The sequence below is a fragment of the Grampus griseus genome (assembly GCF_964374135.1).
Source record: "Grampus griseus genome assembly, chromosome: 19".
Lineage (NCBI taxonomy): Eukaryota > Metazoa > Chordata > Mammalia > Artiodactyla > Delphinidae > Grampus > Grampus griseus.
Window position 1 is genome coordinate 2,682,263 of NC_139013.1, and position 17,453 is coordinate 2,699,715.

Sequence of the window (17,453 nt, forward strand, 5' to 3'; positions counted from 1 at the left end):
CCCTCTCCCTCTCCTGCCCGTAAATAACCCAGAGGTCAGTGTCATCCCAGTGCCCCCCACTTCCCCACTCCTGTTTTCACCACTTCACGCCCCAAAAAGAAGGGATTTGGGGAGTCAAGCTTCAGTCGTTGCCCTGACTCGAGAGGGGCCGTGAGGAGGCATCTCTGCATCTCACTGGCCGACTGTGGGATTGTGGTAGATTCCCTGCGGGTCTGTGGACCTCCATCTCCTCACTGGTTACCCGGGGAACCCATTGTATCTTGTTTTTTTTCCTGCGTTTATGGAATGTGTTGTGCCATTTTGTGAGTGGGGTGGGGGTGGTGCAAGAGATCTGATTATCTTTCTTTCATTCTCCCTGCTGTCACCGCCTGGAATGTTTCGAAGAGAGAAGGTCATGCTTCTGCGGATACTTCTAGTTCATTGCCTCCAGCTTTGGGTAGTATTCAGTAAAGTCATAATTATTGATTAAAAAAAAAATCTCATACCAATAGTTACCAGCGCTGGGTTGATGACTTATTGGGCTTCTTTACGACAGACCAGCAGGATGCAGCGCTTGCTGGATTAGGACTGGATGAACCAGGGCTGTGTGGTTGGTGGGGAGGGATGCCGAAGCGGGGCTGCTGCTTAAAACTGGTTCATGCCGCACCAGACGGTCAACCTCCACACCTGGCTGCTCCTCTGCCAGACAGAATAAACCTGGTCCCCACACCCACCTCGCTGTGTTCGGGTTAACCTCTGACTTGGCAGGAGTGGTGAACCAACCCCTCTCCAAACAACTGTTAGCCCGACACAGTTTCATTTGCAAGGAGTTACAGGAAACTCGGGGGGGGGGGTGTTGTTGTTGTTGTTGTTTTTAACACTCTAGCATGATTTTATAAGGTTGCAGAGCTGAATTCTCACCCTATTTCTGGGTTTTGGACAACTTTTCCTGAACAGCGTGCGTGCACCTCCTCTGCCCCCTCTCCCAGGGTGGACGTCCGAACAGCCTTGCGAGGCACAGGGCTACACAAGTGCTCCTGTGTGTGGCCGAGCACGGGAGTTCATCGGGGTGGGGCGGGGGCCAGGGCGTGAGTCCACCACGGACGATGCTGACACGCTACAGAATCTGGAGTCCTGCCAGCTGGTTCTGCTTGCGCCCGCCTGCACTGTCAGCAGCAGGGCACATGCTTCCTACCACCGTGCAGAGGGTCTTTCTGTTCCATTTCAGCCTCCCAGCTTCTCCTTCCCACCCTGACCCCGGCCACTGTGTGAGCCTTGGAGGAAGGCATGGCCCATCACCAGGTGTGGGAGCCAAGGTGGGACCAGCGCTCCCCGGCAGGCAGAAAGGGGGTGCCTGCCTGCACCAGATGGGGGTGGTACCTGCGTGGAAACAGGCGAACCTCCAGCTGTCAGAGCTCTTCATCTTCCCAGCTGTCTTCATCTTCCCAGCTGTCGGAGGTGTTTTCTCCCCCTCCAACCCCTACCATGCCTGAGGCTCATCCAGCACTGTGATCCCCAGTGACACAAAGGTGGAGGGGGTGGGACATCTCGAGGGACCGTCCACACTGATGGATGCAGTGTGTTGGGGTAGGAGGTCCCCAGACGGAGGTCAGGGATGGAGGCTTAACAAGCCCAAGCCACGGTTGTGCTGGTGGCAGAGGCTGGGGCCCCTGAGCGACGGTAGGAGCTGGACTAAGTATTATTGCTGGGTGATGAGCAGACGTCAGGACGCCGGGGCCAGACACCCAGCTCAGATCTGTGACTGCGGCCCAACCACGCAGCCTTTCGATAACTTGGGCCCCTCATCTGCATGATGGGAGTAACCACAGTGCTTGCCTCCTTGGGTTATGACGATTAAAAGACCTGATGGCTTTAAGTGCTTGAAAGAGGGGCTGGCGCATGGCACGCTCTTGTCAGACCCAGTCTTCAGCCCCCAGCCCCGTGGCCTGACACCTCCACTCTCCTGCCTTGTGCTCCTGCCAGCTCCCTTGTGAGGTTCTGCAGCAGATGACGTGGCCTCTTGAAGCCGGCTTCCTCTGCTATAGACATGGCCACATGGACCTCGAGTGTGGAAGGACAGCCCTGCCACTAAAGGTGCCCTCGGTGCTCACTGCTTCTGCTGGTCTGGCAGTGCAAGCGTTTGCTGTCATTCCGTCATTTAGTTTCCAGAATGGGCCCCTTCTCAGGGGCCTGAGATCATGGAGCCTGGGAGCTGTTAAGGCCAAGACTCCAACCCAAGCCGTTGGGTGCTGGGCTGAGTCCGGCCTGTGTGCAGTGGAAGCAGGGAGACCTGCTCCTGGGGCAGTGAGTGGGCTCCATAAGGTGGCGTGTGCCTGCGTTTCCCCCACAGTGCAGACCCCCCCGAGAACTCATCTCTGTCACCTCTCACGGGGTTCATCTCATCTCTAGGCTCAAGGACAAGGAACCAGCCCCCTGGGCCCAGGGCCCTGCCAGCTGGGAAGGTCTGAGGTGGGGCCCACAATGCCCCTCCCATCCTGGGCAGCTTGGGGAGGGCGGCCCCCAGGACAGAACGCACGGCACTTGGGGTCTGCACAACTTATCAGTGGCTTTATTACTCTCCAGATGCTGGTGAACTGTCGTCTCCGACACGCTTCCCACGGGCAGGCATCTCTGTCCATCCCATGCCTTCTGGCTCGCAGAGAGACAAGCCAGACCAGGGAGCCCACTGCCAGAACCCAGGTCTGTCCTGGCGGAGCCGTCCCCGACTCCGCCCTGGGGGGTGTCTCCTGGGGGGGGTGCCTCCTGGGGGGGGTGTCCTGTCAGAGCCGTCCTCCACTCCGTCCTGGGGGGTGTCTCCTGGGAACAAGACCCAGTCCCCTTCCTCCAGCCTCCTCTAGACCAGGGGCCCCGCCTGCTGCTCCTGGCCAGTCCTGCCCCCCACCCGGGAGAGGGAAGGACTGCGGAGTCTCCTTCTATAGGCGGGAGAGACTGCGAGGACGAGGACGGCGTGAGATCCGAACAGGAGTGAGGTTTGGGACATAAAGTGAGAGTTGGTAAGGAACAGAAAGCTCTAGGGCACCAGGAGGTTCGGACAAAGGAGGGGCCGGTGGAGGAGAGAGACAGGGGGCAGAGGAGCCGGTGAGGAACGGGAGGGGTTGCACGGCGGGGCGGGGGCTACCCCAGCGGCCAGGGCGGGAAGGGACCCCCGCCTTCGGGGCCCGGCGCCGCCGCCCCGCCCGCGCCCGCCGCGCGCCCGTGGATGCGCTGGTGGCGCAGCACGTGCTCGCGGCGCCCGAAGCCCTTGCCGCACTCCCAGCAAGCGAACGGCCGCGCGCCCGAGTGCGTCTTGCGGTGGCGCACCAGGTGCTCGCGCCAGTAGAAGGTCTTGCCGCACTCGCAGCAGGCGTGTGGCTTCTCGCGCGCAGGCAGCGGGCGCAGGGCCGGACCCGGGCCGCCGGGGTGCGTGCCGCGGTGGCGCCGCAGGTGCTCCTTGCGCCGGAAGGCCTTGCCGCACTCGGGGCAGGCGTGCGGCTTCTCGCCCGAGTGGCTCTGCCGATGGCGCAGCAGGTGCGCCGGCTTCAGCGAGGCCTTGCCGCACTCGGGGCAGGACGCAGAGCCCGGGGCCGCCAGGAAGGCGGGCAGGCCGGGCGCCGGTGGGGGCGGTGGCGCTGGCTGGGGGCTGCCCGGCTCCTGCTTGTAAGGGCGTGCGGCCTGGGCGTCCCCCGTCGCCAGTTCCTCAGCCCCAGGGGCCGCGTCTCCTGCAGGCAAAGGTGCAGTCAGGGCGGGCGCAGGGCACAGCCGGGCGCAGGGCACAGCCGGGCAAGGGAAGGCCGCAAGGGCGGCCCGTGTCCTGCCTAGAGGGGTGGTCCCGGGGCAGGAGGGGAACGCTTAATGCCAGGGAGCCCTCCGGGAGGGAAGAGCGTTGTCCGCCAGCTTCTGATTCATCCCTGGGTCCCCGTACCGCACAGGGCCTGGTGCAGAGCAAGTGCCCAATAAACGAATGGATGGGTGGATGGACGGGAGGAGGAAATCGATAGGTAGGTAAGTGGTAAATGAGAGTGTGTAGACGGATGTTGGAGTGGATGGATTGGGTGATGGATGGATGCGTGGGTGCACGGGTGGGTAAGTGGGGATGGATAAGTCGGGTGGGTGGGTGAACCACACATTTCCTTTCTTCAGGTTTCCAAACTGCTCTATGGAATTCCAAGGAGATAAGCAACCTTTAGGTGTCACACGAGGACGGGTGTGATAAAAACCTGTTAGTCTCTCCCTCTGTGCCGGCACAGTGCCGAGCACGTTGGTGTGCCGTCTCATTCCACCCCCGCTGTGGTCCCCGTTGAGGGGCATAAGAGGGCACTGCCTCGGGTTCCCAGTCACCGTCCCAGCGCTGCTCCCTCTCCGACCCACGCCTCTCTGGAGGTCCACAGGCACCCCCCCCCCCCCGCCGACCCGGGCTCTACAGGTCCTGATGATGTCATCAGAAGAGCCCCCATCCTGACACCTCTATACGTGGCCTCAGAGATGATCCTCAGCTCCTCCGTCCTCTCCAGCCACAGCCCTGGCACAAGGTAAGCGCCACCCTCCCCCACCGGGTCTCGAGGCGCCTGAGTCCGCCGGCTACCAGAGTCACCTTTCTGCCTCTGGTGGGCATCCTCGGGTTTTGCCTCCCGGGTCTGTTCCCCGCTTTGACGAGATTCAATCTGATTCTCCCTTCCTCACCCTAATGCCTGTGGTCGGGGTGGAGCCAGCACCTTCCCCAGCTCCCGGCCGGGGCTTCGGCTCCAGGCTGGCCAATGAGAAGAGAGTCCTGCACAGTGCCTGGGTCAGGAGGAGCATGACTGCAGGAGGTCTCGCCACGCGAAGAACTGGGGCTCAAAGGCTCTGGGGTCAGGCTGCCGGGGTGCAACCCTGGCTTGGCCGGCACCCGAACCTGGGTGAGTTATTTCACTGCTCTGGGTCTGGGTTCCTGCAGCTACAAAAGGTAGCTGATGACGCCGGGGATCTCAAGGGCGGGCGCGGGATTCTGGCGAGCTGGCAGGACCACACCTGGCGCATCATGGGTGCTCGCTGTCCTGTCTGACCCCCCACTCGCCGTGCCCTCCAGGGCACGGCGTGTCTGATTCAGCTCCCGTCCTGGTGCCAGCACGGGGCCTGGCTCACAGCAGGGATGTTCACTGGACAAATAAAGGGCGGACAGGAGAGGGCCCCCCGGGGCTGGGAGCGCTGTGGGGAAGGAGTGAGCTGCTCACCTGAGGGCGTTACCCCACCGTCTTCCTTTCCCACGCCGACCCCGGAGCCTTCTGCCGCATCCCGAGGTGCCCTCATTGCTGGTCCCTGAAACCAGAGATACCACAACCCCAACTGAGCAACCTGAGCCACAGCCTCTACTTCTCTCCCTCTCAGTCCTACCGCTCGCTCCGGGGGAAGCCGGCTGCCAAGCTGGAGGGTGCTCGGCCACCCCACGGAGAGGCCCATGTGGCGGGGACGGAGGCCTCCAGCTGACCACCGCGTGCGGGAGCCGCCTCAGGATCAGATCCTCCAGCCCTGGGCCAGCCTCCAGGTGAGGACAGCCCCAGTCGGTCTTAAATGCAACCTCGTGAGAGACCTTCAGCCAGCACTGCCCCAAACTCCTGACCCACAGAAGCTGCCTGAGATGACAAATGTTTACTGTTCTGAGCCACTAAGTTTGGTGCGATTTGTTACACAGCAGATAACTGATGCACCTGCTTTGAATCTTATTTTGGCTTTTTAATGCCTTTTGCAAACTCCTCGACAAAATGCAGAAGGAAAACAGAGAAGCTACTTTTAACTCAGCAAAAAATAAAGGAAGTTGAGAAGGGAACTTCTCCCAGCTCAGCCGGTGGACAGCTCCAAGCAGCATGGCGCCAGCCAGACCAGTGGTTTAAAAAGCAGCTTCACACTACTCTGGTTCCCTTATACTCTTTCTCATTGTTCCTCGAGCCCATGCCTCCAGGAAAAGACCAGAATTCTCCTGGTGCTGATGAGGAAGAGCTGTCAGGGGTTACAGGCACCCAACCCCGCTTCTCACGTTTCACTTGTTTCAGTGCTTTTGGACCCAAGCAGCTATTAGGCTGCAGATGCCGACAATTCTGCCAGCTGGCGAGCAGATGGTAGGAAGCTTCCAGGGCCTTTTATGAAAGCTCGTCGTTAGGAATCCCTAAGTGCCCACCTTGTCTGGTGGTGGCGGGGGAATCCACGCGGTCACCTTGCTACTGCAGCACACTAGTGTGGCTCAGGGCGTTACGGCAACGCAGGTGCTGCCACGTCACTCGCGTCTGCTGTGGCCTGGTCACTGCCACGTGCTCAGCTCCTACCTCTGCCCGGGGCCCCGCCTGCACCTCCAAGCCCAGGCAACAGCAAAGGGCCAATGGTGTCCTGGGTGTGCCAGGCGCTCAGAGCCCCACGCTTCTGCACGCGCTCTTCCCTCTGCCTGGAGCCCCATTCCCACCCGTGCCCGGCCTGCCCTCCTACACACCCTGCAGGCCCTGGCCAAGCGCCGGCTCTGCCACCTCCCGCAGGCTCAAGGGCGCCCCCATCCTGGTACCCTCCACACTGCACTCCCAGCAGCTTCACCGAAGCGTGACACGCGTACAGTGAATGCACATGGTTCATGGCACACGACCCGAGTTCCACGTGCGTATGTGCTCGTGGCTCCCCCCTTCCCTCCAGCAGGGCAACCACTGATGGGCTTCCCGGCACGATACAGTGGTCTCTGTCTTCTAGGACTTCATGTTCATAGAGCCATACAGTAAATCGGTACTTCTTCGGGGGGGAGGGTCTAGTTTCTTTCACTCAACATCATTATTTTGAGATTAAGGAAGAAGGCCTACAGTTGTCTTCCCTTGGTTTTGGTACCAGGAAAACGCTGGCCCTGTAGAATGAGCTGGGACGTTCCTTCCTCTTCAGATGTCGGGAACAGTTGGTATGGTCATTTTCCCCGCAAAAGGCCTGGTCGGCCTCCCATTGGAGCTGCCTGGCTCGCACGCTCCAGGAGGGCGGGGACTGGCCTGTCCCACTTCTGTGCTGACCCTGGCACCAATCTTTTTATAAACAGCAGCTTTATCGCGACATGACTCATGCCAGAGAACTCACCCACTTAAATTGCAATTCCCCGGTTTTTGGTACATTCCGTTGTGCAACCATTACCACAATGGATTCGAGAATATTTTTATCACCCCCAGCCCCCGTACCCCGTCCCTGTCAGCAGTCACTCCCCATTTCCTCCCCGCCAGCCTCCGGGAACCGCTAATCTGCTCCCCGCCTCTATGGACCTGCCTCTTCTGCGAATCTCACGGCAACGGAATCATGCAACGGAAAGCCCTTGTGACCGGCTTCTTTCATGTTTTCCTCGTGTTTTTGATGTTCGCCCACGGTGTAGCCCGTCAGGGCTTCACTCCTCTATGGCTGAGTGGTGTCCTGCTGCGTGGACAGGCCGCGTTCTGTCGATCCACTCACCAGCCGGTGGATGTGAGGGTTGTTTTCACTTTTTGGCTGTTACAAGTGACGCTGACTTGCTACCACTCAGGTCGTATCGCATGCGAGGTACGTGTGGACGTGTTTTCACTTCTCTGGGTTCACACACAGGAGTGGGGCTGCTGGCCCACGTGGCCGCTCCACGTTCAACCCGAGGAACTGCCAGACTGCCCCCCACCGCGGCTACACCATTTTACATCCCCACCACCTCAGAGGGTCCCGACCCCCAGAGCCTCTCACCGCAGCCCTCAATGGACACTGAGCAAGTGCACAGACAGAGGGATGGAGGTGTCCAGCCACCTGCCTTTGCTCCAATGGCTCAGGACATGCTCCTCGAGGAAGAGGGTCAAGACAAGGGCGTGCCGAGGTGTGGGGTGGGGTTGGCACGGGGCCACCTGGGTCCTGGGCGCCTCCAGCCACAGACCTGCTTGGGGGGCCCAAGTGAGTTACTTCCCACGGGGGGGTCAGTTGTGGGGGGAGGTGGGCAGCACATGGTCTCACCAGGAGACCCCGCTCAGACTGACGGACGCCAAGCTCCCAGCTCCCTGGCCTCAGTGGGGCCCAGTAACCCCAGGTGACGCCTGCCGGTGTGCAGGCAGGGGGGGGAGCAGGACGCGGGCTGGCTCGCCCCGGAGTGGAGCCTGGGAAGCTGCACTGACCGGCCACCCTGCGATTCCCAAGCACACAAGCCTGGGAACTTTCTACTGCTCGGGGCGGGGGGGGGGGAAGGGGGGCCTGCAGGTGGCCTGCAGGCTCTCTGGTTCCAGGTCACAGGCACAGGATGTTGGACTGTGCCAAGGCTGAGCCCCATCCCCAGGAAGATGCTGGGCCAGGTGTTGGCACCCAGCAGGGGACAGAGGCAGGGATCTCAGGCCACAGCACATGGGTTCTGTCCCTCTCACCCCCCCCCAACTGGCTGTGTGACCTTGGGCAAGTCACTTGACTTCTCTGAGCCTCATACCTTCATCTCTGAAATGGAGAGGAGGATAGCCTCCAGTGCCCACCCCTCAGGACTGCATGGGGACAGGCAGGCCATGCTGATAGTGCGATCTGGGGGAGGCTTGGCCCTGCTGTATCAGCTTGACCTTCAGACGGACCTGCGATTAAGGTCAGCCTCCCCGATTGGGAAGCCACGTCTACAGAGGCTGGGGAGGCCCCCTGGTTGGCAATACTCATGCTGTCCACGTGACCCGGGGCGAGGGAGCTCCGTGAGGGTCTCCCTGCCCCATCCGCCTGCTCCCTCGGCCGATTTTAATCTGTGTCCTTTCACTGTGATGAACAGCAGCTTTCCTCGAGCTCTGAGTACTTCCCATGAACGACTGAACCCGGGGGTGGTCCTGGGACCCCCGAACTCTGCACACGCGAATCACCTGGTACCTGCCCAGTGCCCAGGCTTTTCCCTGAAAGGGCCAGGGGGCAAAGGTTTTCGGCTCTGCGGGCCCTCTGGTCCCTGTCGCGACTGCTCAGCTCTGCCCCTGGGAGAGTGGATGGTGAGGCCGTGGCCCCGTGAGGCTGTGTCACACCACAGCCCCAGAGGCTGGCAGATGTGGCCCTCAGGCTGCAGTCCGCTGACCCCTGGGGTGCAGCCAAGGGCTGACCTTACCCAGAGAGAGGTCTGGCCTTTGCCCTCACACTGGGAGGGGAACCGCTGAGCCCTCACTCAGCACATCCTCCTGCCAGTGGCCTTGGTCCAACAGCGTAATTCATGTGAAGGCTCTGGGCCACACGGTATCCGCTCAGCCTTTCGCGGGGGCTGGAGCCCCAACACCTCCAGGCGCGGAGGTGCGGGGAGCACCCTGGTTGGTGATGCTTCCCTGTGTCTTGCACACGTTGTCGCGAGGAGTTGGCACCGCCCACGAATCCCCTGGGAGGAACCCTCCTGGACCCTGCCCTGCTGCCCCCTCCTTGGCTGATTTAATCTGTGTCCTTCCGCTGTGACCAGCCACAGCTGTGCGCAGGATGGAGCTCTGAGTCCTTCCACTGAGCTGTGAGACCTGAGGGTGGTCCCGGGGACCCCGAACTTGCACTGAGCATCAGGAGGGTGGGCTTGTGTACAGTCCCTCTAAATGTCCTCGCTGGCCTGACTTTCCCACCCGACTTGACCACACCCTGGACCTCAGGGTCCCACGGAGCCTGTTGTGTTTGTCTCAGTGTGGAGCTGAGGACCCCCGGCCCTGGGGAAGGCAGACGGCAGGCCCGGGGTGGGGGGACGCGGCGGTGCAGGCCCCTCCCGCCAGCCGCCTCCGCTCACCCAGAGCTCCTCCAGCAGGGCCACGGCCTCCTCCCCGCTCTGGGGCCGCCGGCTGCACACCCAGGCCTGGAGGTCAGCGGGCAGGGCGCTCAGGAACTGCTCCAGCACCAGTAGCTCCAGCATCTGCTCCTTGGTGTGCACCTCGGGCCGCAGCCAGTCCCGGCACAAGGCGCGCAGCAGGCCCAGCGCCTCGCGGGGGCCCGGGGCGTCGCCCAGGTGGAAGTGACGGAAGCGGTGCCACGGCGAGTCCAGGGTCAGGCCCTCGGCGGCCCGGCACTCCTGCTTCACAGGCTGGGCGGCCGGGGCCTCCATGGGGCCGGCGGGACGGCAGCGCCTGTCGGGGGGGAAGGGTAGCGGTGAGAACCCAACTCCGACCATCCCCCGGAAGCCCCTGCCTCTGCCATGGGCATGGGGTCGAAAACCACGCTCCGTGCGCGTATGCGTGCGCGCCGCCCACGCCCACCCAGGAGCGGCGGCGGCGCCGCGCTCGCCGGCCTCGTGTGGCCTCCCTGTCCTCCCTCTAGCCCCGCAGCCTCTCCGCGCACCAAGATCTTAGAACGGATCCCGGCACGTAGCACATGCTCGAGAAAATGTGAGTTGTCATCACCACCATCGATGCCTGGTTACGTCCCAACCCACGTCCCCGAGGCAGACACCCTAGGATGCTTGCTCCAAAGCCCCCCCAATCTCTTCCTTACTAGCCAGTGTGCACAGAACTATGTCCGTCCGTACCCCCCACCAGGTTCATATGTGGAAGCTCTAACCCCAAATGTATTTAGAGATGGGGCTTTTAGGAGGAAATTAAGACTAAATGAGGTCATCAGACCGGGCTCCTACAGGACTAACGTCTTCGTAGGAAGCGGAGATCTGTCTCCCCTGAGTGTGAGGACACCGCAGGAAGCAGCCATCTGCAAGCCGGGAAGAGGCCCTCACCAGACACCGAGCCTGGCTGCACCTGATCCCGGACGCCCAACCTCCAGAACTGCGAGGAATAAACGTCTGTTGTTGAAGCTGCCTGGTCGGTGGTGGTGTCACGGCCGCCCAGCAGGCCACGACGCTCAGGGGCCCCCAATCACGTCTGCGTACAGGGAAACGCGAGAGACTGCAAGAGGCCCCCCTTATCCGTTCTCCCCATTCTCCTTTTCTAAGACCTGCGCCCCGGCGCCCCCAGGAAGCCGTGTGCCCTCCACTTCCTCCTCCCCTTCCTGAAGGAGGAAACAGACGTGCAGCGGCTTCAGTCGCGGGGTGACGCAAAGCAGTGGCTCTCGACCAGGGGTGACGTTACCCCGGGGAGGCACCTAGAAAGGTCTTGTTGTATGGGGGTGGCGGTGCTGCTGGCATCCGGTGGGTGAAGGCTGGGGGTGCTGCTAAGGACCCTACAGTGCACAGGACGGCCCCCCAGCAGAGAAAGACCCAGCCCCTAAGAAACCTCGGCCTAGAACTGTGGTCCTCGAATGGGCTGGGGACCCCTGGGATCCCCAAGATCCTTCCGGGGGGTACCTCGAGGTCAGAACTATTTTCCTAACACAGGTTCCCAGCCTCTTTCACTGTCATTCTCTCCTGAGTGTATGCTGGGGCCTTCCAGAGGCCACAGGCTGCGAGCAGAGGCAGATGGAAGAACCCAGCTGTTCAAGTCAGACACTGAGATGTGCAAGACAATGATGCCATGTTTCCAGCTTTTCGTTTGGGGAAACATGGTTATTTTTCATTTAAAAAGTGTTATTTTTAAAAAATAAATAAAATAAACTGTCATTTGCTGGGGGGGGATAAATCAGGAGATTGGGACTGACATATACACACTACTATATATAGAATATATAACTAATAAGAACCTACTGTATAGCACAGGGAACTCTACTCAATACTCTGTAATGACCTATATGGGACTAGAATCTGAAAAAGAGTGGCTATATATGCATGTATAATGGACTCACCTTGCTGTACACCTGAAACTAACACAACATTGTAAATCAACTACACACAAATAAAAAAAAATTAAGAAAAAAAGTGTAATTTAAATCTTAACATATGGAAAGTTGATTACTGCAATTTCTAAATGCATTAATATTTTGAAATTTTCTCAGCTTTAGTTTCTAACATGACACATACCAATAAATGTAATTCCTGTAAGCAAAAGTGCTTTGGGGGGGGTCTTCAAAAAAATTTTAAAGTATAAAGGGGTCCTGAGTTTAAAACCTTCAGGAGCCACTGGCCTGCAGCCTGGGTTTTGCTTTGTCTTTTCTTGTTTGCTTGTTTGTTTTTTCCCACACTGTGTGGTATGTGGGATCTTAGTTCCCCGACCAGGGATTGAACCTGCACCCCCTGCATTGGAAGGGCAGAGTCCTAACCACTGGATCACCGGGGAAGTCCCTGCAGCCTGTTTGTTTAAGTCAAGTTTTACTGGCGCACAGCCATGCCTGTCTGCCACACACTGATGATCTTCTAAGACTCAAGGCTGGCCCAACCTCAGGGCCTTGGTACTGCCATTCTCTACCTCCATCTTTGCTCCGCTGGCTCCTTCTCACCTCTGAGGCCCAGATGCCATCCTTCCCTCCTTGGACAGCCTCCCTGAATCACCTACACACCCTCCCCTGCAGTTACTGTCATGTCACCGTATTAATTTCATCTCAGAGTTTAATAAGATCTGGTCTTCCCATGTCTGGGCGCTGATTTCCCTTGCTAGAATTTGAGCGTTGCAAGAGGCCACATACACAGAGCCCAGCATGCTGGTTGGCACTGACAGAAAATTTATAGGATGACCGGTCCTGTGTAATCAGCATTATTGCCCCCATTTTGCAGATGGAGAATGTGAAGGCCTTGCCCCAAATCACCCAGCTAATAAGTGGCAGGGGCTGAACTCACACTGGCGTCTGTCTGGCCCTGGAGCTGGTCACAGCATCACCTTCCACCCACCCATCCTTCCATTTAAGGACTGACTAGCCCAGCAGCGGCAGGAAAGATTTCCCAGAAGACCTGGGCCAGAGCCGAGTCTCAAAAGAGGCAGAGAAGCCTGCTCTGTTGTGAGAAAGGTCCCTCCGGGACAGGAGTGGAGTCTCACCTGAGTGAGTGAGGCCCTGGGAATCACGCTGAAGGGCCTTGTGACCTCAGGGACCCACGCTCTCAGCTGTCCAAGGTTAGCCCCTGAGGCAGGGCCAGACGGACTCTTCCCTGGGTCCCAGGGTCACCAAGCTCAGGGGCTGCTCCTGAGAAAGCACATACTGACTGATAAATAAGGTCACCCCATGCAGCCACTATGGAGGTTCCTCAAAAAATTAAAAATAGAACTACTGGGGACTTCCCTGGTGGCGCAGTGGTTAAGAATCCGCCTGCCAATGCAGGGGACACAGGTTCGATCCCTGGTCTGGGAAGATCCCATGTGCCACGGAACAACTAAGCCTGTGTGCCACAACTACAGAGCCTGCACTCTAGAGCCCACGAGCCACAGCTACCAAGCCCGTGTGCCACAACTACTGAAGCCCATGCGCCTAGAGCCCGTGCTCTGCAACACGAGAAGCCACCGCAATGAGAAGCCCGCGCACTGCAACAGAGAGTAGTCCCCGCTCGCTGCAACTAGAGAAAGGCCGCGCGCAGCAACAAAGACCCGACACAAGCCAAAAAAAAAAAAAAAAAAGAAGTAATTAATTTAAAAAAAAATAGGTTAAAAAAAAATAGAACTACCGTTTGATCCAGCAATTCTACTTCTGGGTATGTATTCAAAGAAAACAAAAGTACTAATCTGAAAAAACACACGCACCCCGACGTTCATAGCAGCATTATTTACAATAACCGCCAAGACATGGAAGCAACCTAAGTGTCGTTGATGGATAAATGGACAGAGAAGATGCAATATATATATATATATGTGTGTGTGTATATATATATATAAAGCGGAATATACAAATATAAATACATATATAAATAAATATAATGGAATATTATTCAGCCATAAAAAAGAATGAAATCCTACTATTTGTGAAAACATGGATGGACCTCGAGGGTATTGTGCTAAGACAAAATAAATCAGATAGAGAAAGGCAAATGTATAATTCCCCTTACATGTGCAATCCAAAAAAAACAAAAATAAAGCAAACTCATAGATACACTGAACAGATTGGTGGTTCCCAGAAGCAGGGGTGGGGGCGCTGGTAGGCAAAATGGGTGAAATGAATCAAAACTTACAAACTCCCAGTTACAAAAGAACTAATTCCTGGGGATGTAAAGTACCACTTGGCCACTACAGTTAATAATACTCTGTTGTATATTTGAAAGTTGGGCTTCCCTGGTGGCGCAGTGGTTAAGAATCCGCCTGCCAATGCAGGGGACATGGGTTCGAGTCCTGGCCCGGGAAGATCCCACATGCCGTGGAGCAATTAAGCCTGTGAGCCACAACTACTGAGCCCGTGTGCCGCAACTAATGAAGCTCACGCGCCTAGAGCCCGTGCTCTGCAACAAGAGAAGCCACCGCAATGAGAAGCCCACACACCTCAATGAAGAGCAGCCCCTGCTCGCCGCAACTACAGAAAGGCCGCGCGTGCCAACGAAGACCCAACACAGCCAAAAATAAATAAATAAAATAATTTTTTTTAAAAAAAGCATTAAAAAATATGTATCTTAAAAAAAAAGAAAGTTGCTGAGAGAACAGCTCTTAAAAGTTCTCATCATCGGGCTTCCCTGGTGGCGCAGTGGTTGAGAGTCCGCCTGCCGATGCAGGGGACACGGGTTCGTACCCCGGTTCGGGAAGATCCCACATGCCGTGGATCGGCTGGGCCCGTGAGCCATGGCCGCTGAGTATGCGCGTCTGGAGCCTGTGCTCTGCAATGGGAGAGGCCACAACAGTGAGAGGCCCGTGTACCGCAAAAAAAAAAAAAAAGTTCTCATCATGGAAAAAAAATTCTATAACTCTGTATAGCGATGGATATTAACTAGACTTATTGTGGTCATCCTTTTGCAATACATACAAATATCAAACCGTTATGTTGTATACTTGAAATGAATATATGTCAATTATAGCTTGACAAAAAACAAGAAGAAACAAAGCAAAATACATCCACACACACAAAAGGTCCCTCTGCTGTGGAAAGCAACTCCTCTTATTCAGTGAGGGCCAGTGGCTCCAGCAGCTGCCACAGTGCTCTGTGCTGCCTCCATGAAAGCAACTGTAACACGCCTTTGTGTGTCCCGGTAGCATCATCCAGCCCCACCAGGCACCCTGGAGGCCTCAGGAGACCACCACGAGGCCTGTGTCTTACTCTGCCCCACCCGTCCCTCCCAACAGCCCTGCGACTTGGGGAGATGAGCCCCACTGTAAAGAAGGAGAGAAATGGACATGCAGAGAGTGACAGAGAGGCAGGATTCGAATTCAGAGCCCACGCCTGCTGCATTAACTTAATGGTTAAGAGGCAGGGCTCTGGAAGAACAGACTGGTGGTTGCCAAGGGAGTGGGGGAGGGATGGAGTGGGAGTTTGGGATTAGCAGTTGCACACTATTATATATAGGACGGATAAACAACAAGGTCCTATTGTAGAGCATAGGGACTATATTCAATATCCTGTGATAAACCATAATGGAAAACAAAATAAAAAAGAATGTATATATGTGTATAACTGAATCACTTTGTTGTACAGCAGAAATTAACACAACATTGTAAATCAACTAAACTGCAATAAGTTTTAAAAAACGCAAAAAAAAAATGGAAAAAACAAAGAGACACAGCTTCTGGAGCTTGCCTGCCCGGCTTCCGCTTTTAATTCAGCCATTTATCGGTGGTGTGACCTTGGGCCCTCTCTGGACTTAAATTCCCCACCTGTAGTACAGATCTAAGAGTAACTCCTTCCCCACAGGGGTTGCTAGGAGCATGAATTAGAAGAAGCGTTCAGTGAAGACCTGCTGACCCACGCCTGGGCTTCCCACCCCTGCACTAGTGACATTTAGCGCTGGACAATTCTGTGTGGCAGACATCCTATGCAACCTACAGTGTTTAGCAGCATCCCTGGCCTCCTTCCACAGTATGCCAGCAGTATCTCCCCAACTGTGACAATCAAAAATGTCTCCAGAGAGTGCCTCGAGGTGGGAGGGGGGCAGGCACAGTTGACCCTGGTGGAGAACCACCGGTCCACTGAACAAATATTTACTCAGAGCAAAGGGCCCTGGAGCAAATCCCAGCCCTGCCCTCTCCCAGCTAGTCGTCCCAGGACAAGGTATAGAACCTTTTACACACTAAATCTCCCTTCCCGGGTTGTAAAATGGGGAGAGAAGTCATACCCAAGAGTAGCAGTAAGAATTCAAGATGTAAGAAAAACAAAGATGCTGAGAAGAGCACCCAGCTGTGCTAAGCAAGCCTTCAACCAGAGTTAACCTTTACTATTACTGTTACTTGGTGAGATGCTAGGGATATAGCTTCGATCAGAAGCACACACATTCAATCCAAGTATGAGAAAGAGCAGGGGTTAAAATAGCAAATAAAAGAGGGTGATGGGGGCTGACGGGGAGGAGGGCAGCCTCACACGTTAACAAGAGCAAACACAGCCTTGAAGCACTGCACGCCCACGAAATTAGTCCCTTGCAACAAGCTAGTGGGGGGGGAGGGCACCCGAAAGAAAGAAAGAAAGAAAGAGGACAATTCAGCTCATCCTCGGGAATCTCACAACTCCACAAAAGTGAGACCCAACTTGTAAAGACATGCACGACGTGAACCACCTGCACCCCACCCACGTCTGGACCACGACCCTCCCCCAGAGCCCCTTCCAGCAAACCTCTCCGACCCGGTCCTTCCGGCGCCCCCGGACTCCTCGGCAGGGCCCAGCCCACCCGCTGCTGGAGTCCCCTCCCCCTCCCCCCACTTCCCGACCCTCCCCCACTACCCCTCCTCAGTTTCCAACTCTCCCCCGCGTTCTCCGCCTCCGGGACCCACAACCCCCTCCCACTTCCCGACCCTCCCCCTCCCGTTCACGCTCCCCTCCCCCTCCCCCTTCTTCTCGGGCCCCCTTTTCACTCCCTCCCCCAACCCTCCCGTTCCTTCCTCCTCCGGCCTCCAGCCCCCCTCTCCCCAAAGCTCGTCCAACCGGCCCCCTCCAATTCCTCCTTGCCCCCCTTGCTCACCTCACTCTCCCGGGCGAGGCCCCCCAAGCCCCCTCGCCACCTCGCACATGCGCACAAAGCTCACCAGGACTCCATGCCCCGGCAGGCTTTGCGCCAAACTCATCTGTCCCCCTCCCCCCAACACTCCCAGAAACCCAGTGGTCCTTTCCCCCAACTACCCCGCCGGCTTCACCCAGAACTACATCTCCCACGAAGCATCGCGGCAAAAGTGGATTCCCATTGGCTCTCGCCGTGGCGACCCACTCACTCCCGTCCCCGAATGGCTCCGCCAGAGCAGGAACTACATTTCCCAAGATGCATCGAAGGGCTGCCAGCGGCCTATGGGTCCTCGCAAACATGGCCTTTCAGAGCGCCAGGGTTTGGACTACATTTCCGAGAATGCACGAGTAGGTCTTCCCATTGGCCCGCGCGCGGGCGGGCCCCGGGCATGCGCAGACGTGCCGAAGGTGGGAGCCGGTGGGCGAAGGGAGAAGGAGGAGCCATGGCGGCGTTGCCGTGGAAACTGGAGGAGGCTAGAGGCTCCTGGCCCCCAGGAAATGGGGCCTCTGTACCCTAGGAGCGGGCGGCCCGGGCCTGAGTTCTACGCCAATCAGGGCCTGCGGGGTGCGTCTCCTTGACAACGGGTCGCGTTTCACCCCACCCCCACCCGGGCAGAAGCAGTGATGTCCGA

The 17,453-nt window shown here is 57.5% G+C and overlaps 1 protein-coding gene across 1 annotated transcript; it reads right to left on the bottom strand.

The window, feature by feature from the left end:
* Window positions 1–2,548: 2,548 nt before the first annotated feature.
* On the bottom strand, window positions 2,549–16,905 carry ZNF444 (zinc finger protein 444). The gene is made up of 4 exons (XM_082676042.1): window positions 16,784–16,905; window positions 9,686–10,019; window positions 5,190–5,274; window positions 2,549–3,698 (listed from the first exon to the last, which is right to left on the bottom strand). The coding sequence occupies exons 2-4, from the start codon at window positions 9,995–9,997 to the stop codon at window positions 3,115–3,117; spliced, it is 981 nt and encodes a 326-aa protein (XP_082532168.1). The 5' UTR covers window positions 9,998–10,019; window positions 16,784–16,905; the 3' UTR covers window positions 2,549–3,114.
* Between the last annotated feature and the right edge of the window lie 548 nt (window positions 16,906–17,453).